This window comes from Dryobates pubescens, chromosome 29, assembly GCF_014839835.1.
Source record: "Dryobates pubescens isolate bDryPub1 chromosome 29, bDryPub1.pri, whole genome shotgun sequence".
In the NCBI taxonomy this organism is placed as follows: Eukaryota; Metazoa; Chordata; class Aves; order Piciformes; family Picidae; genus Dryobates; species Dryobates pubescens.
This window is the reverse complement of record NC_071640.1, coordinates 11,720,736-11,744,136: the sequence shown is the minus strand read 5'-3', so window position 1 is coordinate 11,744,136 and position 23,401 is coordinate 11,720,736. Positions and strand designations below refer to the sequence as shown.

The 23,401-nt window shown below is 56.0% G+C and overlaps 1 protein-coding gene across 3 annotated transcripts in view; it reads left to right on the top strand.

The window, feature by feature from the left end:
• Nucleotides 1-22,911, top strand: part of NSMF (NMDA receptor synaptonuclear signaling and neuronal migration factor) — a 62,822-nt gene extending 39,911 nt beyond the window's left edge. The window contains exons 7-16 of one of the 3 annotated variants that reach the window (XM_054174361.1): nucleotides 5,643-5,695; nucleotides 7,623-7,712; nucleotides 9,342-9,463; nucleotides 11,261-11,344; nucleotides 12,737-12,770; nucleotides 13,976-14,046; nucleotides 16,266-16,345; nucleotides 17,902-18,004; nucleotides 19,088-19,163; nucleotides 22,407-22,911. In XM_054174361.1, the coding sequence (XP_054030336.1) occupies nucleotides 5,643-5,695; nucleotides 7,623-7,712; nucleotides 9,342-9,463; nucleotides 11,261-11,344; nucleotides 12,737-12,770; nucleotides 13,976-14,046; nucleotides 16,266-16,345; nucleotides 17,902-18,004; nucleotides 19,088-19,163; nucleotides 22,407-22,504 (811 nt within the window). In that variant the 3' untranslated portion in view covers nucleotides 22,505-22,911. The remainder of the gene's footprint in view (nucleotides 1-5,642; nucleotides 5,696-7,622; nucleotides 7,713-9,341; nucleotides 9,464-11,260; nucleotides 11,345-12,736; nucleotides 12,771-13,975; nucleotides 14,047-16,265; nucleotides 16,346-17,901; nucleotides 18,005-19,087; nucleotides 19,164-22,406) is intronic. The other 2 variants (XM_054174359.1, XM_054174360.1) reach the window with 2 other exon arrangements.
• The last annotated feature ends 490 nt before the right edge of the window (nucleotides 22,912-23,401 follow it).

Here is a 23,401-nt window from a genome sequence, read left to right as displayed (position 1 = left end):
CTTTGGGTGTCAGTAGTGACCTTGGATGGTGTGGAACGTGGTTGTCCCTGTCTGTGTTGCTGTTCCTAGGGACATTAGCAGTGGCTGTGTTGGAAACGTGGAGGTGACTGGTGCTGCAGTGCCCGAGGTAGCTGATCTCTGCCTTCTTAAAGGAACACTGTCAAGCTGCTTCTTAAAGGAACACTGTCTTCTGTGATCCCTCAGGCACAGAATGTGTCAGCTACTTAACAAAAAACCTGAAAGATGGTTGCATTTTGTGGAATCATAGAACAGTCTGGGGTGGAAGGGACTTTGCAAGGTCAGTCCAAGCCCCTGCAGTCAGCAGGGACATCTGCAATGAGAGCAGGTAGCTCAGAGCCCCAGGCAACCTCACCTGGCATGCTCCCAGGGAGAGGGGCATCTCCCACCTCTGGGCCAAGGTGTCACCACCCTCAGTGTCAAACATTTCTCCCTTGTCTCCAATCTGATTCTCCCTCTTTTAGTTTCAAACCAGCCCCCCTTGTCCTGTTGTGACAGCTCCTGCTCAGAAGTCTGTCCCCAGCTTTCTGTTCATCCTCTTTAAGCACTGCGAGCTGACCAGAAGGTCTCTCTGGAGCCTTCTCTTCTCCAGGCTGAACAACCCCAGTTTGTTTGAGGACAGCTGGATACTTTTCTGTGCTGATGCTGCATTTACAAATGCCCCTCAGACCTGGGCAGAATGAATGTTTGTAGGGACTGGGAGTCTGCTTCTAAAATCTCTCTAAAATGCTTTATTAATTTATAAAAGAACAGAAAGGAACACAAAGGGAATGGAGCTGACTCCTTACCTAGGTATTTCACACAGAATCTCACACACAGAGAAACATTCAGTTTGGAAGAGACCCTCAGGATCACCAAGTCCAACCCAGAACCCTGCTCTACAAGGCTTACCCCTAAACCATAGCCCCAAGCACCACATCCAAGCCACCTTTAAACGCATCCAGGCTTGGGGACTCCACCACCTCCCTGGGCAGCACATTCCAATGCCTGACCACTCTTGCTGGGAAAAAATGTTTCCTAGTGTCCAGTCTAAACCTACCCTGCTGCAGCTTGAGGCCATTCCCTCTTGGTCTGTCACTAATCACCTGGGAGGAGAGACCAGCAGCAGCCTCTCCACAACCTCCTTCCAGGTAGAGAGCCAGGAGGTCTCCCCTCAGCCTCCTCTGCTTCACACTAACCATCCCCAGCTCCTTCAGTTCTCCAGGCCCTTCCCAGCTTCCTTGCCCTCCTCTGCCCTGGCTCCAGCACCTCCACAGCTCTCTTGCATTGAGGTGCCCAAAACTAGACCCAGCACTTGAGGTGTGGCCTCCCCAGAGCTGACTCCCAGGGGACAATCCCCTGCCTGCTCCTCTGGACACAGCATTGCGGATCCCAGCCCAGGAGGGTGGCCACCTGGGCACACTGCTGGCTCTTGTTCACCTGCTTGTCCATGAGCACCCCCAGGTCCCTTTCTGCCAGCAGCTTTCAGCCACACTGCCCCAAACCTGCAGCCTTGCTTGGGGTTGTTGTGCCCCAAGTGCAGGACCTGGCACTTGGCCTTGCTGAAGCTCCTCCTGGTAACGTTGGCCATGGACCCAATCCATCCGAGCCCCCCTGTAGAGCCTCCCTAGCAGAAGGGTCCTGGTTTCCCTCTGCTGGCTTCCTCAGGTGGCCCCTCTCAGAACTATTGGAGGGGTTTCTTAGTGGTGTATTTTGGCAGCCTGCTCAGCAGGGTAACTCAGCATCTGGTTGGTTAAAAGCTGCCACCCTCACTTCAGCACTGTGCAAAACAAAGTGAGGAGAGGGAAAAAGAAACACAAATAAATCAGGTTTTCCTACCTGGGAAATAGCCAGGAAAATGGTTTTTTGGGGCTTTCTTTAGCAAGTTAGGAGGCTATTTTTTTTTTCCCCCATCACTAATGAAGAGAAACAAGAATCCAAATTCAAGTTGCTGTAAATAAGCAGACAGTGTGTCTTTAAAAAGAAAGAGATTTGGCAGGCTGGGTTAGGCAGTGGAAAGCCTCTGGTAGGAAATGACTTCATGATGTGGTCTGTGAGTCCAGGAGCAGGAGCCCTGTACCTTGGTGGTGCTGGACAGACAATGGTCTTGAGTGGCTGCAAGGCTCTGCACCTCCCATGGACACTGAAGGTCTAGGCAGGATGGTACAGTGAGAGCCCTTCTGCAGGCACCTTGTGATGAAAGAGGAGCCAGGCCAGCAGGGATGGGTGTGGGGCTGTGCCATGCAGGCAGGCCTGGCAGGGATGGGTGTGGGGCTGTGCCATGCAGGCAGGCCTGGCAGGGATGGGTATGGGGCTGTGCCATGCAGGCAGGCCTGGCAGGGATGGGTGTGGGGCTGTGCCGTGCAGGCAGGCCAGCAGGGATGGGTGTGGGGCTGTGCCATGCAGGCAGGCCTGGCAGGGATGGGTGTGGGGCTGTGCCATGCAGGCAGGCCTGGCAGGGATGGGTGCGGGGCTGTGCCATGCAGGCAGGCCTGGCAGGGATGGGTGTGGGGCTGTGCCATGCAGGCAGGCCTGGCAGGGATGGGTGTGGGGCTGTGCCATGCAGGCAGGCCTGGCAGGGATGGGTGTGGGGCTGTGCCATGTAGCCAGGCCTGGCAGGGATGGGTGTGGGGCTGTGCCATGCAGCCAGGCCTTGCCAGCTGTAAGTGTTGCTGGCAGTTGTGTGTTCAGCTCTCTTGTCCAGGCAGTGAGGAGGACCTCAGCCCTAGCAGTTTTGGGTGCTTGTTGCTCATGGCCTTGGGTGTGTTGGGAGTTCAGCCTCTTCTGTGCTTGGCCATGTGTCTGGTGCCCAGGAGGCTGGGGTGTGCTGTGGCACACAGTGGGCATTGCCTTGAGAGCAAGAGGGTTGCTGGCACTTGTGAGGTGTGCCTGGCCATGGCAGGGGGGTTGGAGCTAGGTGGTCCTTGAGGTCCCTTCCAACCCTGACAATTCTCTGACTGCTGCAAGGAGGAGCTGAGGAGGAGGTGGTGAGCAGTGCCCTCAGCAGCTGTGCAGGGCACTGATGTGTGTCAGCAGTTCTGTGGCTGACCTTGGCTGGGTGGTGAAGAGGCTTCTCTGCAGAGAAGTGTGTGTGTGGAGTGTGTGGAGTGAGGCTGGAGAGCCTTTGACTGGGCTGGATCCTGTGGAGGTGGCCCAGGGTGGTGCAGACCATGGAGCAGGCTGGAGCCTGGCAGGAGGAATGAGTGCTCAGGAGGTTTTTACCACTGCAGCTTGAGGGGTGCTTGTTAAATTTTGGTGGCTGAGGAACTCTTGCTGGTGATCAGCCAACAGTGGTTTCCTGGGTGCAGTTGCAGGAGCTGGGCAGGAAGCCTGGGCAGGTTTGTGTAGCCCCAGATTGCTGAGCCAGTCCTTTCATGCAAGCACAGAGGGGCCTGAGGACGAACAGAGCTGCAAAAGCCCTCGGAAGGGTCTAGATGAGCACAGGGTGCCCACATTAAGAGGCAGCCCCAGGCTTGCAGCTCCTTTCCAAAGTGCTGTTTTCTTTTCTAGAAGAGCTGAAGAGGCAAACAAGGCCTTGGTGCCATTCTCTGAGCATGTGGTGTGCTGGATAAGCTGAACAGCTGGCTTCTCCCTGGAGCTGCTCTCAGCAGTGTTTAGCAGATGTGCCTAGCAGCTGCCCTCAGCCTGCACGCCTGGGAGAGACCAAGCTGTCCATGCAGCTGGGAGCAGCACTCTTCTGTGGCAGAGAAGCATCTGCAGAAGCTCCCCTGCAGGGAGGACAGCTGAGCATGAAACAGGAAAGTGGATTTTGCTCCAAAATGCCCAAACCCTAAAGGGTGCAGCAGTGGCCTTGGCAGGCAACATTGGTGCTCAGTGTCTGCTGGGATCTCAGACTTGGTGTCTGGTGTGGTCCATTGTGAGACCAAGATCACAAAGGCTGTCATGCTGATGAGCTGCAACCTGTGTGACCAAGACCCTTCTGTGCAAAGAGCAACCCTTGTCCCCTTGAAGTGTTGGATTCATTTGGCTTTGAATCTAATGCACAGTAAGAGAGGCCACAGTTCAGTCCCCACACACCCCAGAGGGCTTTGGACACAGGGCCAGTCCCAGCCTGTGCTGGTGAACTGCTTTAGGCACTTCTCTGAAGGGGGAAGTTGTCCAACCCACAGCAGTGAATCTTCACCTCCCCAGGTGGAGCCAGGAGATAACCCTCAGAGTGTAAGCACTCAGAGCCCAGGTGCAGCTGGGCATTTGTCATGGAGCTATGCTGCTTCCAGCTTCACTGCCCAGCTGCTGCTTTTCCCTCTTGAGCTGCTGAATGGGGATCCTGCTGGCAACATGAGATCCAGGCCCAAGTGGGGCCCAGTGCAGAGGGTGGCATGTGTGAAGGGCTGTGTCTGTGCTGGTCTCTGTGCAGGAGCAGATCTTGCTGACTTCCTTTCTGAACAGTGTCATGGTGGTGCTGAAAGTGTGTCCTAGCCCAGTTAGGCTGCTAAAGCATCTGCATGGTGTTGTCACATGTCCTTACTCATCCCACTAACCTGTCTGTGAGCCAGACAACTTTGTCACTTCACCAGCACTGGGCTCTGCTGCTTGGTGCCTCAGTGTGTGTTGGTGGGACAGAAGGGAATCAGGAAGGCTCCCACATCCCAGCAGGCTCCTGGTGCAGGGGCTCACTGCCATCCCTAGGGCTGCACTGCAGGGTGAAGTCACTCTCACTAAGAGGGGTTACAGAGAAGTGACACTTTGCCCAGCAGTCCATATGCTGCTTCTTCCCCATGTCTCCTCTGGTGTCCTGTTTGGCTCCTGTCCTGTTTGTCTCCTGTCTAGGTGAGTGATGAGAAGTTAAAGGCAATGTGTCCCTTGCACTGGCAGGGGCTGGACAGAGTCCCTTTGCCCTGGTCCCTCTGGAGTGGCCAGGACAGTCCCTTTGACACAGACTATGAGGTGTAGCAGCTCCCCAAGGCTCACCCTCTGGTGGACCTTCCCCTGGAGCTGTGTGTACTGCACTGCCCCACTGAACTCTGCCTGAGTCCCAGGCAGGGAAGGATGTGGTTGGGCAGCATTAGCAGGGAGCAGATGGGTCTGAGGCTCTCAGCCTTGCTGAATGCTGCTCTCTGAGGAAGAAGAAGATGCTTCAGACTTTCCCAGCTCTTTGCCCTGGAGATTAATATGGGCAGCATGGTTGCTAGGAGCACAGGTGGGATTCCAGCAGCTGCTGGGAACATGGAGCACAGCCATGAGCATGGTGTGTGCCTGCTGCCTGGCAGGGCAGAGCTGGGGCACCCACCGCCTGCTGAACACGGGTGGGAGACAGGGGAGCAGGTACTGCTCTTCACCAGGAGAAGAGGGAGCCAGTGGCCATGTCTTTGGCAAAGTTACAGCACAGGGGTGCCTTGGTGACAGGGAAGTGAAGGCAGGCCATGAGAAGGGGGCTGCCCTGTAGGAGCTCACTTGCCCTGTTGCACCAGCCCAGGGAGCTCAGAGGAGGCAGCCCCGCGCCGGACAAACCTGCCTGTCCCCAGCAGCAAACAGGGGCGGGCTGGCACCCTGCTCTCCAGCTTTTGAGCGCTGCTGTCTTCCCACCTCCATTTCTGTTTCCTCCCTGTGGTTTTTCCAATCCTGCTGGCCCCAGGAGTTGCTCTGTGTCACTCTGCTCAGAGGTTGTCTGGCCTCTCTTTCAGGAATTTTCGGAAGCACCTCCGCATGGTGGGGAGCCGAAGGGTTAAAGCACAAAGTAAGTGAGAGCCTGGGAGCTGTGGCTGTGAGGTTTGTGCCAGTGGGGTGTGGGGAACCTAACCTTGTGTGCAGGTGTGGGTAGAAAGGAACTAGCATTGGGACAGAGAAAGGATTTGACCTGCTGGTGCCATTTTGCCCTGTGGGAAAGCAGCCAGGTTGTCGCAAGCCTCCAGGACCTGCGGATGTCTGCGAGCAGCCTGTGAGCTGTTTCTGAGGACCTCTGCCCTGGCTGTGGGAGATCTCTGAGGCTGCAGTGCAAGGAGAAGAAGGAGACCTGCAACATCCTCATTCCATGTGCTTGTGGGTTTTGGTGATCACCAGCTGGTGAGAAGAGCTCAGCAGAGCTGGTGAGGGCTGCCTGGCTCCCACAGAAGCTGCGGACCATGTGCCAAGTGGATTGGTGGCTTTCTCTTTCCTCCTCCCCTACCCCATTGCCATCTCCACAGCAGGACCTGGGGACAATTGCCTGGTGGGAGCTAAGAGGATGGGGGAAGGCAGAAAGAAGAGGAACAGAGAAGAGACTGGTGCAAGGGGGAAATAAAGGAGCATTATGCTTCACTGGGGAAGAAATCACCGCTTGGGCCTGGGACACAGCAACTCTCTTTTCCTGAGGAAAGCAACTCTCCTACCCCTTGGCTGGGGCAGCTCCCTTTTCACTGTGAAGGGTGTAACTGGCTCCCAAGAGCTGAGGATCGCTCCAGAAGAGGAAGCAGCTTGTTCTACCCACCCCCTGGCCAAGCATCGTGTGCAGACTGCCCCCAGCAGAGCGTGGCTGGGTTGGATTTGCATTCTCCCCTCTGCTTCCTCATGGGCTGTGGGAAGTGAAGAGCAAAGAGCCTTGCCCTTGACAGTGTCTTCACTGGAATCTGAGTGAGCACTGCCTGAGCTGAGCAGGGCTCACCTCCCCCAGAGCTCTCTGCAAGCTCAGCCATGCCTCTCTGCCTTGGAAACTCTCGGGTCATGTTTTCAAAGCTTTCTTCCTCTGCACAAGAGCTAAAGGCCTGGGTTTAAATGAAAGCTGAGGGTGGAGATCACCTGAAGAACCTCCTGTGTGATTTGTCTCCCTGGACACCCACACTTGGACACGCTGCAGCAGAGGGCAGGTTGCTCTTGCAGTGCAGATGCGCAGTGAGCTGCTGCGCTGCTGAGGTGAACTGCTGTCACCAGACACACTGCAGCAAACCTGCTCTGTCTCCTACCAGAAATAGGTCCTAGTGGCTGTAAGTGGCTGTTCATCTAGGAGTAGTGGCTCTCCCAGGGCTTGCCAAGTCAGAGATGGTGGTTGGCAGTTCCCAGGAATTTGCCTGTGGTGCAGCCAGCTGAATTCAGCTTGGGAGTTGCTGATACAAGCTAATGCAGCCTGGGGGAAGGAAATGCTGAAGGGAAGTGCTCACAAGTGTGCAGGCAAGGAAAAACTGAAGGATTTCCTCCTTTACAGCACAGTTTAGAATGCATGAGCTTTCTAGAGCCCCTACTCTGTTTGGTCCAGCTGTGACTGGGATGTCTGTAGAACGTGAAGCTCCTTTCATGACTGGAGAACTACTGCCTTCTTCTGGTCATCTGTGTGTCATTAGCTGTTGAGTCCATCTTCCTGTGAGACCTTTGAGGCAGAGCATCTACACTGAGTCCCTGGAGTAGCCTGGATTAAATTGAGGTTTGAGCTATGTGCAAAGGAGAGAGCACCAAGTGCCCTTCTTCGCCTGTGTTCCCCCTGGCCGGTCCCGCTCAGAGAGCGATCAGGTTGTCTTCTGCTGTCTAGAAGAGAGGGAGACCTTCGTTTGTTGTGTGGAGAGGACTCAGGTTTGGCAAGCGGAAGAGCGAGCCCAGGGGAGTCTGTGGTGTGTGGCTACTGCCTGTTTTGTTTTGCTGGCAGCAGCAGAGGTGGTTCTGGAGTCTGTTAATGTGGTGCTTTGGTTCTGTCCTAGCCTTTGCCGAACGGCGTGAGAGGAGCTTCAGCAGGTCCTGGAGTGACCCGACTCCCATCAAAGCCGATTCCTTCCATGACTCTCGAGAAAGTGAGTTCTGAGTCCTTTGAGCTTCCTCCTCTGGCCAAACCCTCCAGCTGAGGGGCTGCCTGGAGTCCCACTGGAGTAGCTCCTCTGTGCCCTTTTGTCCCATCTGTGATCCTTTTAGCTCTGTGAGGCGGTAGCACCCTGGGTACGCGCTCCTGTCCATCTGTCTGTACCTCTCTCTGTAGAGCACAACTCGTCCAACCTCCTGTTACTGTGCACTTCCCAAAGGACACCCAGGGGTGCAGCTCTCTTACAGCCCTCTGTTCCCATCATCCTTTATCCACTTGGGACCAAAACAACCTACCTGGAAGCACACCAGTCCAAGGCTCCACTCACCAGGGTGGGGCTGACCTGCCTGGCTTCCCATGCAGAAGCCCCTTCTGAGCTCTTTCCTAGGCTAGAACAGCTCCAGATCAGAGCTGCAGCACTCCAGGAGACGTAGCTTTGATTTCCTGGCCGGGCTGGCTGCACAGATGGTAGCTTGGGGCAACCTGATCTTCGTTTGGGCTGCCAGGGATCCCTCTGGTAATCCCCAGTAATGCTGCAATGTTCTGCTTGAGGGGACTGAGATGCTGCTGTGTTCACTTACAGGAGGAAACGCCAGCATCTTGCCTCTGTCTCTTTATAAAGGGCACAGCTGTCTTACCCAGATTTTATTGAAGTCCTGTAGGCAGGGGACTCGGTGGATGAGTTTGCCCACGTTGAGATGGGTTGTACTGTAGGTGAATTTCACTGAGGAAAGGAAGGAGCTGACCTACCAGGTAAGCACGAGATGCAGCCCTCCTAGCTGTAGAAGACACAGCAGCAGGCTGCAGGGGAGAGGCCACGTTCAAAACATGACCCGATTGTTGCTCTGCAGTCTGAGGCCTCCCCTCTCCCTCAGCCACCTCGGAGGCAAATGGCAAAGGCGTGGTTCAGACAGGCTCCAGGCACTGCCCACTGACACCTGGACATCCCAAAAGGCACAAGTAGAGGCGTCTGGGTTCTCTCTCCTCAGTCCCCGGCTCCAGGGCACCATCTCTATTTTTAACCTTTAATGGTCAATTATATTCCTTCCAGATGTTTTTTTTCCCCAGGAGGCATTGAAGGCCAACAGGTAAGGTCAATTTGGAGACCAAATCCAAGTACACTGTTGCACTACTCCTGTGTCTGCTACGGCTGTCCTCACGCTCTGGGACGTCTGGGATCAGTCTGAGCAACAAGGCAGAAGTTCTTTCTAGTCACTCAGAAGACGTAGTCAGAGCAGTCGTTGGTACAAGGAGACCACCTTGGGAGTCTTGGGACTTTTGCTCATCAGCTTGGCAGTGTCAAAGTGTAGAGAGTCTGTCTGCGTCCTGTCTCCTCCTCCATCTCTGAAAGCGAGAGGGTGGCTGTGGTGCTGCTGTGGTGCTGCAGAGAGCTGCAGCTGCTGGCTGTGAGTGGGTCTGTGGCACACGGCTCTGTGTCTGCTCATCGCTGTCTGTCTGTCTGGGTGGAGACGCCAGCCCCAACCTCTGCTGTCTGTCACTCTGTGGAAGAAAGGAGGGCAGGAGTCTGGTGTCTGGTGGTGCCTCTTGCCAGGTGGCTGCCAGGCAGGATGGCGTGGGGAAGGCAGACTGCTGTGCCCTTCTAATGCAGGCTGTGTTCTGGCAGGCCATGACCTTCAGGATTCCTGCGGCACTTTGGAGGGCGACTTCGACTTGAACTGGGAAGCGGAGAAGGAGCTTGAAGCCATGGCATGTGATGGAGAAGACTTTATTCCACCAAAAATAATGGTGAGGCCTTCCAACTCGCCTGCCTGGCTCTGCTCAGGCTCTCTCTGTCCTTTCAGAGCCGCTAAGCTTAGGATCTCCCTGGGAAGAGGCAGGTCTGTGCTGGGCGCCTCTTCAGGTGTGTCTGAGGGTCACTCAGAGACCAGCCAGGCCAGGGCAGGGTGTCAGCACCTGGGGATATTGTGTTGAAAGAAAACTAGAAGTGGAAGGACCCTTAGTCCAGCCCCAGGTCAGTCACCCACACTGAATTCAGTTAGGCTGAGACTGGATAAGCCCAACAAGAGCTCCAGTCCCAGCTGTTGTTACTGGCCTGGTTTGCTTTGGAGCTGTAGGTCATCCCTTGAGATGCTTTCTGCTCTGGCATCATTCCTCAGTGCTCTCTTTCCCCATGCTCCTCCTGGCTCTGCTCTCTGGGGTTGGGCAGGCAGGACCAGGTTCTGCCACTTCTCTCCTTTGGCCACATTCACAAGCACTCAGGCAGAGTGCAGCAGTGCCAGCACAGCAGTGCTGTGTTTGGATGGGTCCTGCTGAGGCCTGGCCACAGTGAAGGCCATGGAGACAGTTCTGCTTTCATGTGTGTTCCCAGGCTGGCTGGGCAGGCTCAGCCCTAAGGCATGCTCAGAGCAGGGTGACCAGGTGAGACCCTGGCACTGGGACCCAAACACTTGAGCCCTTGACAGTGTGTCTCCCAGGTGGTGATTGCCCATCCCTGGACTCTTTCTATTGTGCCTCCTCAGAAGCTCTACCAGAACCCCAGAGTGGCCAAAGCAGTGATGTGCTGCCTGCCAGGAGGGAGGGCTGCTCAGCCAGTCCAAGCTGGAACCCAGGCTGCACTTAGGAGCCTGCTCCACTGACAGTGATGAACAGAGGTGCCTGAAATCACAGCACAGTCCAGCTGCCCCCATTCCTGTAGGCCTGTGGCTGGTGCTGATGGCAGGTCCATCCCCATGGCCTCTTGTGCTGATGGAGCCAGCTGAACCTTCAGCCAGAGCTGCCAAGCAGCCTGCGTCTGCCTGGCATCCTACCTGTGCCTGGTGCCTTTCCATCCCATGGCTGGTTCCTCTTCAGGCATGCAGCCATGTCCCCATGGGCCCCTTCCCAGCCTGAAGCACAGACCCTGGCTCAGGGGAGGGCTGTACAGAACTGATCTTTATTGGGATGAAGCAACTTGTAGTGATGCACAGGCTCTGCTCAGCTGCACCCTGTGATAGCACAAGGGGCAGTGGATATAAACTCCAGCACAGGAGGTTCCACCTCAACATGAGGAGGAACTTCTTCACTGTGAGGGTCACAGAGCACTGGAACAGGCTCCCTAGAGGGGCTGTGGAGTCTTCTTCTCTGGAGACTTTCAAGTGTTGTCTGGATGTGTTCCTGTGTGACCTGCTCTGGCAGGGGGGTTGGACTCAGTGATCTCCAGAGGTCCTTTCCAACCCCTACCATCCTGTGAAGCTGTGAACAAGCTGCTTCCTCCTGCAGGCAGGGTTCTGTATCCCCTTCATAAACTGTTGCAGTCCCCCCTTTAGAAACTCTTCTCTCAGAGTCAGTCCTGCCTCTTGGGCTGCTTTCTTAGGGGTTGAGGAGACTGTGACTGTGGGGATACTTGGCAGGCCTGGGGGTGCTCAGCAGTGGCCCAAAGGCTTGGAGGACCTTCCAGAGGGGTGCAGATAGGATGGGACAGCTGCTGGCTTGGGTGACACTCGAGGGCAGCTGAGCAGAGCGCTGTTGTCATGGCCTTGGGGCTTCTGTTGACTTCTCCTCATGCTGTTGCACTTCTTTTCTCTGTTTTTTCCCCCTTTCCAGCTCATTTCTTCCAAGGTGCCCAAAGCAGAGTATGTCCCAACGATTATCCGCAGGGACGACCCCTCCATCATCCCCATCCTCTACGTGAGTACAGCGCTGCTGCCCCTGCAGCCTCTCCTGCTGCTGCTGAGACACTGGGGGACTCCTTTGGAAGAGCTGTCAGGGAAGGGCTGAACCCAGATGTGGGGTCTGGGGTAGCTTTGTGAGGGGCTCAGGTCTAGGAGTGAAGCAGAGTGACAATTGCTCTGTTGGCTGTCAGACTGCAGGCAGGGCAGCAGCAGGGAAAGGTGAAGAAGGGGAAGATGGAGCTGTCTGCTGGCAGGCTTAGGGCTCCTCCTTGTGCTCAGACCTTGGAGCTTCCTCATCCTGTCCTCAGTGGTGCATCCCTCCCTGTCAGTCCTTACTTGAACCTTGCTTTTTCACTAGGAGTCCTGCCTGAGCAGGAGTCCACCCTGCTGGCTGGCTTGTCCCTAATCACTTGATGGGAAACGAAGCTGATGGAGGCCTTGAGCACAAGCCCTGTGAGGAGAGGCTGAGGGAGCTGGGGTTGCTTAGCCTGGAGAAGAGGAGGCTCAGGGGAGACCTTCTTGCTCTCTCCAACTCCCTGAAGGGAGTGGTAACCAGGTGGGGGTTGGTCTCTTCCCCTAGGCAACCAGCACCAGAACAAGAGGACACAGTCTCAAGCTGTGCCAGGGGAAGTTTAGGCTTGATCTTAAAAGAAGTTCTTCCCAGAAAGAGTAATTGGCCACTGGAATGTGCTGCCCAGGGAGGTGGGGGAGTTACCATCACTGGAGGTGTTCAAAAAGGGAATGGATGTGGCACTTGAAGTAGTCAGGAGGTGTTGGGTGATAGGTTGGACTTGATGGTCTTTGAGGTCTTTTCCAACCTCATTGATTCTATGATGATTCTGTTTCCACTTCATTAGGAAGGGAAGGGTGGGACTGACAGCCCTGAAAACTCACTGTGCAGCAGGCAGTGCTGCTGGGGGGTAGCTTTGCTGCCTTTCTCTTCCTTTGAGAGGTGTCCTGGTGACTGATGTGCCCAGGGGCAGGTGTGTTGGGAGTGTGGCCATCTGTTAGCCAGCTTGGACATGTCTAAAGACAGAGGTTGGGTACAAAGAGGCAGATGGATGCCTGTAAAGCCAGAGGCTGGCTACAAACCATGGGCCTAGAGGCAAGCACAGCACTGATGCTGACTGCATCTGATGGATGGTATGTGCTTGGGGCTAGTCTGCAGGATTCACCTTTGAGGTTTTGGATTGATTTGGTCTTTGTGGACCATTCAGTCTTCAGCTGCTTTGCTGAGGTATGTTTCAGGGTGGCAGCTACTGTGATGTGACTAGAAGTCACCAGCTGCTGTAACAGTGCCCTTAAAGCATCTGTTTGCCTGGGAATGGGATTGTGTGAGGCTGTCACAAGGCCATGGAGCTGATGTGGTGGCAGTGACCCTTGGTATCTCTTCTCTCTTGATTTGCAGGACCATGAACACGCCACCTTTGATGACATCCTAGGTATGTGAGTGTTACTTCCTCCTTTTAACTCCTGCAAATAGAACTGAGCAATATCTTTAAGTGCCCAATGCCAGCACAAGGGGCAGGGGTGGGAGCTGAGGCAGAGGAAGTGCCATGTGAACAGGAGGAAGAATTTTTTCCCTGTGAGGGTGCCAGAGCCCTGGAGCAGGCTGCCCAGGGGGGTTGTGGAGTCTCCCTCTCTGGAGATATTCCAAACCCTCCTGGCTGTGTTCCTGTGTGAGCTGCCCTGGGTGACCCTGCTCTGGCAGGGGGGTTGGACTGGCTGAGCTTTGGAGGTCCCTTCCAGCCCCCCACTGCCCTGTGCCTCAGCTCCATCACAAAGGTGTTTTGATCACCCCAGTGACACCTCTCACTCCTTCAGCTGCAATCATAAAGCTTGGCTTCTGCAGCCATTTTCAACACCAAGCTTCTGGTGAAGCTTCTCAGCACCAAGCTGACTCACAGGGCAGCAAAGTTACCTGCTCACTGCACCCTGGCAGGTGAGTAGGGTCAGGCCAGCTGGGTCTGCTGCAGAGCTGTGGTCACTCTAGAGCAGTGTCTGGAGGGGCACTGTTCCTCCCCTGCCCTGTGATCCACTGGGGTTTCCTGCTCTCCACAGGGAGAAATCAAAGGGCCATGAGGATGCTGAAGGGCCTGGAGCACTGCACTATGAGGAGAGGCTGAGAGCCCTGGGGCTGTTCAGTCTGGAGAGGAGAAGACTGAGGGGGGTTTAATAAATGTCTGTAAATACCTGAGGGTGGGGGTCAGGAGAGAGGGGACAGGGACAGCCTCTGCTCAGTTGCACCCTGGGATAGGCCAAGGGACAATGGATACAAACTCCAGCACAGGAGGTTCCACCTCAACATGAGGAGGAACTTCTTCACTGGGAGGGTCACAGAGCTCTCCCCAGAGAGGCTGTGGAGTCTCCTCCTCTGGAGCCTTTCCAGCCCCATCTGGATGTGTTCCTGTGTGCCCTGTGCTGGATTCTCTGGCCCTGCTCTGGCAGATCCCCAGAGGTCCCTCCTGGCCTCCTGTGACCTCGGTGGGACGCAGGCGCCGAGCGCCTTGTGCAGCTCAGCCTCCTGTGTTCAGGACTCAGTGAAAAGACATAAAGGTTAATTATTGATTTTTTTTTCCCCCTTCTTTTCTGGCTCATCTTTTCCAACATGTTGTGGGGTTTTTTTTGGGGGGGGTTATTTTTGCAGAGGAAATAGAGAAGAAGCTCAACATCTATCGGAAAGGCTGCAAAATCTGGAAGATGCTGATATTTTGCCAAGTATGTGAAAGTTGTGAAGCACTTTGGCTGGCTGGCTGGGTTTGGTGTGGGGTTGGGTTGTTTTTTTCCCTTCCCCCTCCAGGGAAAATTCGCCAGAGGAACCAATATTGCCAAGTCAGCTCCCTGTGAAAATAACTGCACTGGGTACAGCTTTCACTTCCCACTCCCCCAGGCGCCGAGCAGCTGCTGTGACAGCGAGAACTAAAACCTGAGTGAGTGTGGCCAAGCCTGGAGCTGGGCTGCCTCTCAGCTGCTTTCAAGGAACCCCAGGCTCAGCAGCATTAGCACAGCCCTCAGAAGGAGGATTCCAGGGAAAGGAAGAAGCATCTGAGCTGTGATGGCTGCAGTCTGCACACAGCTTCGCTGGGCCAGTGCCGTGTGCCGTGCGGCGGACGGGCAGGTGGCACAGCTCCCAGCTGGGGAGGGCCCAGGGGCCAGCATTGCTGAGCTGGGGGGGACAGCCAGGCCTTGCTCCATCTGGGGTCACTGGGGATTTCCATCCTAAGTCTCCTGTTCCTCAGGGTGGACAGCTTCAGGCTTTCCCAGCAGCTGTGCAGGGAAGCTTGAAATGAGAAGTTAGGAAGTTAACCTAATGTAGCTCCCTCCCACGTGCCTCATATGGAGTGGAGTGGAATGGGATGGGATAGAATGGGATGGGATGGGATAGAATAGAATGGGATGGGATAGAATAGAATGGGATAGAATAGAATAGAATGGGATAGAACAGAATAGAATGGGATAGAATAGAATAGAATGGGATGGGATGGGATAGAATAGAATGGGATAGAATAGAATAGAATGGGATAGAATAGAATAGAATGGGATAGAACAGAATAGAATGGGATAGAATAGAATAGACCAGACCAGACCAGGTTGGAAGAGACCTTCATGCTGCAGGGCTGCAGTTTGCAGCACCCTGACCTGGGCTGACTTCATTTTCCTGATCATGTACTCAATCTTTCCATGGCTGCTGCTGCTGCTGCCAAAGTGCAGTGGTTCTTGCCTGCTTATCCCTGCTTGGCTCAGCATCAAATTGAGGGAGATCTCATTGCTCTCCTCAACTCCCTGAAATGAGATTGGAGTGAGGTGGGGGCTGGGCTCTGCTCCCTAGTAGCAGGTGGTAGGATGAGAGGAAATGGGCTGAAATTGTGCCAGGGGAGGGTTAGGATGGAGATGAGGATAAATGTCTTTGCTGCAAGAGTGGTCAGAGATTGGCAGAGGCTGCCCAGGGAGGTGGTGGAGTCCCCATCCCTGGAGGTGTGGCCATGGTGGGGTTGGGTTGATGCTTGGAGTGGATGATCTTGGAGGGCTTTTCCAGCCCCAGCAGTTCTGATTCATCTGCCTACCACGGCAAGTCCCCTGGCATCCCCAAAGGAAAGAAAGAGGCTTTCTTGTCTTCCTTATTACTCTCCAGCCACCCACAGTGAAGATTCCTGTCTGTTGCTGTGCCTTTCTGCGGCGAGGTGGGCACAGCACAGTAAACACAGGAGAATCCACCCCCCGGCGCCCTCCCCGTGGGTGAATCTATCCTGAGCGAGCCCTGCGCTGCCTGCTCCGGGGGCGGCGCCGCCTGCCGAGCCTGCGCTGCCCCCTGGCGGCGCCGCCCCGGAACTGCGCCTGGAGCTACCGGCAGCGCTGCGTCCAGCTCTGGAGCCTCTGTGCCAGGAAGGAGCTGGAGGTGCTGGAAGGTGTCCAGAGAAGGGCCACGAGGAGGAGCAGAGGGCTGGAGCTGCTCTGCTATGAGGACAGACTGAGAGAGTTGGGGTTGTGCAGGCTGGAGAGGAGAAGGCTCCCAGGAGACCTCATTGTGGCCTTCCAGTATCTGAAGGGGGCTACAGGAAAGCTGGGGAGGGACTTTTGAGGGTGTCAGTGGGGGAACAAAATAGAAATGGGTAGATTGAGATTGGATGTTAGGAAGAAGTTGTTCCCCAGGAGGGTGGTGAGAGCCTGGCACAGGTTGCCCAGGGAGGTGGTGGAAGCCTTCTCCCTGGAGGTGTTTGCAGCCAGGCTGGAGGTGGCTGTGAGCAACCTGCTGTGGTGTGAGGTGTCCCTGCCCATGGCAGGGGGGTTGGAAGTGGCTGATCCTTGAGGTCCCTTCCAACCCTGACAGTTCTGTGACTCTGGGTATGGCTGTGCAGGATGAGCACCACAGCCAGGGTTTGTTCCTTCAGGGGCTGTGCACAGTGGTTTGCAGCTCTCTCTCTGTCTGTCTCTTGCAGGGAGGTCCTGGCCACCTGTACTTGTTAAAGAACAAGGTTGCCACTTTTGCCAAAGTGGAGAAGGAGGAAGATATGATCCTGTGAGTGCCTGCCTCGGGCTCCTGGCCTCTGGCAGCCTTTTCCTGCTTGGTTTGCTCATTGTTTGTTGCATGTGGTAGAGAAGAAGTGGAAGGGGCTGAGGTGGCTTGGTCAAGAGGAGGAGGAGGAGGCTGAGGGGGGAACCTGGAGCAACTTTCAGCTCCTTTGCAGGGAGTTGCAAAGAAGAGAGAGCTGAGCTCAGCCCTGGGGTGGTGTGGCCCTAGGACAGGTCACCAGGAGATTTCTGCCTTTGTCTGCTGTTTAATGTCTGTCTGGATCAGAGAGGCTCACAGGAAGAGGGGAAGTACACTGCTGACAAAAGCCTTGCTGCCCAGAAACCAGAGCATGCCCCTTGTGCCTCTGCACCTCAGAGGTGGCTGTGGCAGCATTTCTAAGCAGGCAGCTGGTGGCAGAAATCCAAACCCTTCCCCCCTCAGCTGGCTCCAGCTAGCTGCCCTCCTCATTGCAGAGGGAAATGGAATTTGCCTCTGCAGAGCCTGCTCAAAGTCCAGCACCTTCCTGAGCAGGAATTTCAGTAGCATGCCAGCCTGCCAGCCAGGGTTGCTGAGGCAATTCTGCCCCTTGCAGAGAGTTAAGCTTTGCCTGTTTTGCTGCCTGCTCACTTGTGCTGGCTCCAGCTCACTTGGCTAGCAGTGCTCTGTTGTGGGGGAGAGGATGCACACCAACCTGCTGCTGCACAGCTTTTTGCTGGCAGGATGAGAATCAGCACCTGCTGGGTGCTCTCCTGCTCTGGCACCAGCACTGTGAATAACCTCCTGCAGCCCCTGGGTCTGCTCCTGAGCACAGCCCAGCCACAGCTGCCCTCTGCTTGGTAATCTGGGGACCTTCAGCACGCTGTGAGCACACAGCTGAGCACTTGGCTGCTTGGAAGTGAGTGCCCCTCCAGCCTGTGTGCCCCTGGGAAGCAGGCCTGAGGAAAGCTTAGGCTGCAGTTGGGTGCAGGCCCCACAGGGGAGCTGCTGGGCTCTGGTGCTCCCCAGAAGCCACTGCTCAAACCCAGGGCAGAGGGAGGTGGTGGCACCTCAGGGGGCTGAGGCACAGGCTGGCACACTGGCTCTGACTGCTGGGCAGCACCAAGCACTGGCATAGGGTGGCCTGGTTTGGTGGTGGCTGGCTGGCTGTGCAGAAGCACGTCCTCTGCAGCTGGCTTCTGCTGGTGCCATGCCCTGGGAAGGAAGCAGGGCACTGCTGGCACTGCTGGCACTGCTGTCTGCAGAGACAAAGGGGTGATAGAAATGGGAGAGAGGAGGCTGGGGGCAACTGCTGCAAGAAGAGGGTGCTTAATGAAACTCACTCTGAAAGCACTCCTGGTGGACTCTGCTCCTCCATCTCTGCCACATGACTTGAAGCTGCTCCTCAGGCCCTTGCTCTGTCCCTGCTCTTCCTTGTACAAGAGCCAGTGTTTCCTCCTGAGCAGCTTGCTCCTCCTGCTGCCAGCCCCTCCTGAGCACTGGGTGCCCACACACTGATGCATGCAAGGACACAGTTCTCTCTGGATTTTCAGTTGTGTACTCTGTTGTTTTCCTCTTTCTTCCAGCTTCTGGAAGAGGTTGAGCAGGCTGATGAGTAAAGTCAATCCTGAACCAAATATCATTCACATCATGGGCTGCTATGTTCTTGGAAACCCCAATGGGGAGAAGGTAAGAGCTTCCCAGGTCTCCTCTCTGGGCATGCCTGCAGAGTGGCACCGAGGCCAGGAAGGCAACAGTCAGGCTGTGAAGGCTGAACCTGCTGCTGCTGCTGTGTGGGAACAGGCTGCCAGCCTGGCCCAGCAGTGGCTGAGAGCAGGGGAGCCACACCAGGGATGGAGCCTGCCCCAGAGGGCAGGGAGGGATGACAAGTGACAGGACAAACACTGAAGCCTTTGAGGAGAGCAGGCATTCAGAGCACTTCTTCTGTGGGCTGGATGTTTTGAAGGACAAAACAGTCTGGCATCTGGGAAAGAGCAACCTCATCAACCAGTGCAGGCTGGGGGCTGATCTGCTGGGGAGAAGCTCTGGGGAAAAGCACCTGGGAGTCCTGGTGGACAACAGGATGGCCAGGAGCCAATGATGTGCCCTTGTGGCCAAGAAGGCCAAGGGCATCCTGGGGGGGATTAAAAGGACTGTGGTGAGCAGCTCAGAGAGGTTCTCCTCCCCCTCTCCTCTGCCCTGGTGAGGCCACATCTGGAATATTGTGTTCAGTTCTGGGCCCCTCAGATCGAGAAGGACCTCAGGGAACTGCTTGAGAGAGTCCAGCACAGAGCCTCAGATCTGCTGCAGGCAGTGGAACATCTCTGCTTGGAGCAGAGGAGCCTGAGGGCTGCCCTCAGTGCTGGTGACAAAGATGTGCAGGGCAGTGTGGGGAGGACAGGGCCAGGCTGTGCTCAGGGATGGCCAAGGACAGCACAAGGGGCACTGGGAGCAGAGGAGGTGCCAGGGGAACAGGAGGGGAAACGTTGTCACTATGAGGGTGCTGGAGGCCTGGAGCAGGCTGCCCAGAGAGGTTGTGGAGTCTCCTCTAGAGGCTTTCAAAGCCACCTGGCTGTGTTGCTGTGTGCCCTGCTCTGGCAGGGGCTTGGGCTGGGTGACTTCCAGAGGTCCCTTCCACCCCCTGACATGCTGTGATTCTGTGACAAGAGTGAAACATCCTCCAGAGGCAGGGAACAAGGCTGGGGCAGGTTGGGGTGCCCTGGGGCTCCTCCTGGTTTGCAGCTGCTGACTCTGGGTTTGTTTCCTTTGCAGCTATTTCAGAATCTGAAAAACTTAATGAATCCTTATAGGGTTGCCTTTGAGTCTCCACTTGAACTCTCAGCTCAAGGTAATGTCTCTTCTGTAGGAGGACACACTCCTTCCCAGCTGCCCTGCCTCCCTCAGTGGCCATCCTCCTGAAAAGGCACTTTGGAGCTCCCTTAAGTCCTGCCAAGGCCTTCAGTTTGCTTCTGCAGCTCAGTTGCTGAGCCTGGATTTCCCCTTGCAGCTCCTCCACGTTCTCATTTCACCTACCCTGGTGGCTGGGCCTGCAGCCAGGGGGCACTCCCTGGGCTCCTGGCAGAGGCCAAGGAGCCTGACCAGCAGGCAGCTTTCTGGGCTGAGTTTAGAGGGTTTCTGATGTTAGCAGGGCATGTGCAATCCATCCAGACCTTTCTCTGTGGCCAAATGTGCAGAGGTGTCTTCTCCAGGGCCCCAACCACTGGTACCAAGTGAGTTGTGCCATCAACAGGTGGCTGGGCTGGAGCCCAAGAGAGCCATTCTCAGGCTGCCCTGCCTGGGGTTTGGGGTGGGTTTTTTGCCTGTAGCTCAGGAGAGTTCCAGGGGCTACAGATGTTTTTATCCTGTTCTTTGGCAAGTGTAATTAGAGTCTCCAGCTCTGGAGGCTTTCAAGGCCTGCCTGCATGTGCTCCTCTGTGACCTGCCCTAGGTCATCCTGCTCTGGCAGGGGGCTTGGGTGTGATGATCCTCAGAGGTCCCTTCCAGCCCCCAGCACTCTGTGGTTCTGGGTGCAGCTCCCTAAGCAATGTGCTCTGAATTTGCCATTGTTGTTGTGTCCTTGCTGCAGTCCTTGGTACTTTGTTATCTTGGAAGATAAAGCCATGCAGCACTGGGCTGGAAGCACTGTGGGTACTTCCTCTGCTGCTCAGAGCTGGCAGCAGCACCCAGGGGTTATTCTCAACTCCCCCTCACAGGAAGGAGCAGGAGCTGGGCACAGAGGTGCTGTGCAGAGCTCTCTGTGTGTGTGTCCTGCTGAGCTCTGGAGCCAGCTTTAGAGTGCTTGCACAGGTCCCACAGTGAGCTTGCTCCTGCCTGTGTGCTGAGAAGCCTCTTGCAGGGCAGTCCCTGGGTTTCTCTGTGCCTTGGCTTCTGTGTGTGAGCTTTTAAGCAGGAAGCTGGGCAGAAGAATCCATCTGCATTTGTGCCCTGGATCAGCCTGGGACGTGCCTACAGCACAGCCTCTCTAATCCTGTGCAAAGTCATCTGAAACTAACCTTAATCAGGCCTCAAAAGTGAAAATCCCCTGGCTGAGGCCTGTCCCAGAGGCCAAGCTTCTTGGCCCTTGTGCACTGCCTGCCTCCAGTGCCAGCCCCCTGCACACTGCCCAGCCTGTGGCTGCCTGGGGAGACCCTCCCCACCTTCATCAGAGGTGCCAGGGGGGGACTGGTGCCACAGCATTGCTGTGTCCTGCTGTGATACCTTCTGAGCTCTCAGAAGAGATCTTGGCCTGGATCAGCAATAGTGTGGCCAGCAGGGCCAGGGCAGTGATGGTGCTCAGCACACCTTGAGTACTGGGTTCAGTTTTGGGGCCCTCACTCCAGGGAGGATATTCAGGTGCTGGAGAAGCTTCAAAGAAGGGCCTCAAAGCTGGGGAAGGGTCTGGAGAACAGGGCTGGGGAGGAGCAGCTGAAGGGACAGGGGTTGGCTTAGTCTGGGGAAGAGGAGGCTGAGGGAGACCTCATTGCTCTCTACCACAGGGAGGATGGAGCCAGGTGGGGGCTGGACTCTCCTCCCTAGTAACAAGTGGCAGGAGAAGAGGAAATGGCCTCAAGCTGCACCAGGGGAGGGTTAGGTTGGACATTAGAAGAAACTTCTTCACTGCAAAGGTTCTCAAAGACTGCAGCAGGCTGCCCAGGGAGCTGGCTGAATCCCCATCCCTGGAGGGGTTGAAAAGAGGCAGAGATGTGGTGCTGAGGGCCATGGCTTAGCCCCAGCCTTGGTAGAGTTAGAGAAGGGTTGGACTCAATGGTCTTAAAGGTCTTGTTCCACCAAAACCATTCTGTGATTCTAAGGCACAGCTGTGCAGGGCAGGGGGCAGGCAGCTGTGCAGGGCAGCTGTGCAGGGCAAGGGGCAGCTGTGCAGGGCAGGGGGCAGCTGTGCAGGGCAGCTGTGCAGGGCAGCTGGGCAGGGCAGGGGGCAGCTGTGCAGGGCAAGGGGCAGCTGTGCAGGGCAGGGGGCAGCTGTGCAGGGCAAGGGGCAGCTGTGCAGGGCAGGGGGCAGCTGGGCAGGGCAGGAGGCAGCTGTGCAGGGCAGGGGGCAGCTGTGCAGGGCAGCTGTGCAGGGCAGGGGGCAGCTGTGCAGGGCAAGGGGCAGCTGGGCAGGGCAAGGGGCAGCTGTGCAGGGCAGGGGGCAACTGTGCAGGGCAGGAGGCAGCTGGGCAGGGCAGGGGCAGCTTTTAATCTGTAAGAGCTGCTGTCAGATACTCTCCAGCTCCTGCCCCATCCCCCCAACCCCCTTTCTGCAGCCGGTGCAGAGAGGTCAAAGTCTGGAGACAGATTTTGAGCTCAGGTCCCTCCCCCCCGGACAAACCCTGCCGAGGGGATTATCAAGGAGCCTTTCATGGTTTGAGGAGATCTAAAGAGATGTTTGATTCCCACGGGCACCTTTGCATGCCCTGGGGGAGGTGCTGAATGCCTGTTCTCAAAGTGCAGCACATGGGCAGCTGCTCCTGTGGCCCTGTGTGGGCTGCTGCAGGCTCTGCAATCTCCCTTGCCTTCAGGGTGTAACCCCCCTGAGCACAGCACAGGAGGTTCCACCTCGACATGAGGAGGAACTTCTTCACTGAGGGTCCCAGAGCCCTGGAGCAGGCTGCCCAGAGAGTGGAGTCTCCTTCTCTGGAGCCTTTCCAGCCCCATCTGGATGTGTTCCTGTGTGACCTGGATCTGATGGTCCTGCTCTGGCAGGGGGTTGCACTTGATGATCTCCAGAGGTGCTTTCCAACCATTAACATCCTCTGATCCTATGATCCCTGGCTGCAGGCTGTGATGCCTCTGAGGTCTCTCCCTGGCTGCAGGGTGTGATGCCTCTGAGGTCTCTCCCTTGGCTGCAGGGTGTGATGCCTCTGAGGTCTCTCCCTTGGCTGCAGGGTGTGATGGCTCTGAGGTCTCTCCCAGGCTGCAGGGTGTGATGCCTCTGAGGTCTCTCCCTGGCTGCAGGGTGTGATGCCTCTGAGGTCTCTCCCTGGCTGCAGGCTGTGATGCCTCTGAGGTCTCTGTGCTGGCTGCAGGCTGTGACCCCTCTGAGGTCTCTCCCAGGCTGCAGGTGTGAGCCCTCTGCCTCCTTTCCTTGCAGGTAAGCAGATGATTGAGACTTACTTTGACTTCCGCCTGTTCCGCCTGTGGAAGACGCGCCAGCACTCCAAGCTCTTGGACTACGATGACATTTTGTGAGCTGCAGAAGGCTTTGCCAGAGGAAGGTGATCACCGGTGTCCAAGAAGTCATGCTGATTGCAGAGAGACTTTTTTATTGGCACAGGGAGCCCTTGGAAGCCCTAGAGGAAGCCTAAGGGAGGGAAGGAGGAGCCCTCAGGAGGGAAGCCTCCTCCTGGGTCAAGAGAGACTGGAGGGGGAGAGGGTTTGACGCCTGGCTCGCCTCGGGTCAGAGCCGCGGTGTCTCAGGAGGAGCTGTGCGAACGGAGGACGGGATGGGAGATCCTTGCAGAACTGAGCTGTTTTGGGTCAGAATGGGCCAGATTTGACTGCAGGTCCTTTTAAAGACTTTTTGAAGCTCAGGTTTTCTCACACAACCCAACCCCACCAGAGCCAGTCACCCACGCAGGCCGAGGCGGCGAGCGGAGCGCGGCGCCGGCGGCGACCTTCTGCGCTGGGGGCAGGGGGGGGGGTCTGGAGGAGCAAGGACTGCTACACCTCCTGCAAGCTTAGCTCAAGAGGATCCAATTTCCATGTGAATATCTACTGGAGTATAGAATCCAGATCTTAAAGACTTTGGGGTTTGTTTCATAGCAAATAAGTGCAATTTTTATAGCGGGGGGGGGGGGGAGGGAGGGCGGTGGTGAAATCCCTCCCACTCTTTACCTAGTTAAAACTAACACACCAGTAACCAATAGGTGAGGTATTGGGGGGGGAGGGGGGGGGGTCTGCTTGAAAATATAGCCCAAAAACCAACCCACCCCTGGTAATCTTATCTTCTGTAGACATATTTAATCACCAGCAAACACGGGGTTAAGGTAACTTAGCAGACCCTGCATGTCTGCTGCGTCCCTCGCGGTGGTTTTGGTCGTTCCTTTCAGAGTAGCTGTGTTGCACTGACCCTGTACCTGCTCTCCC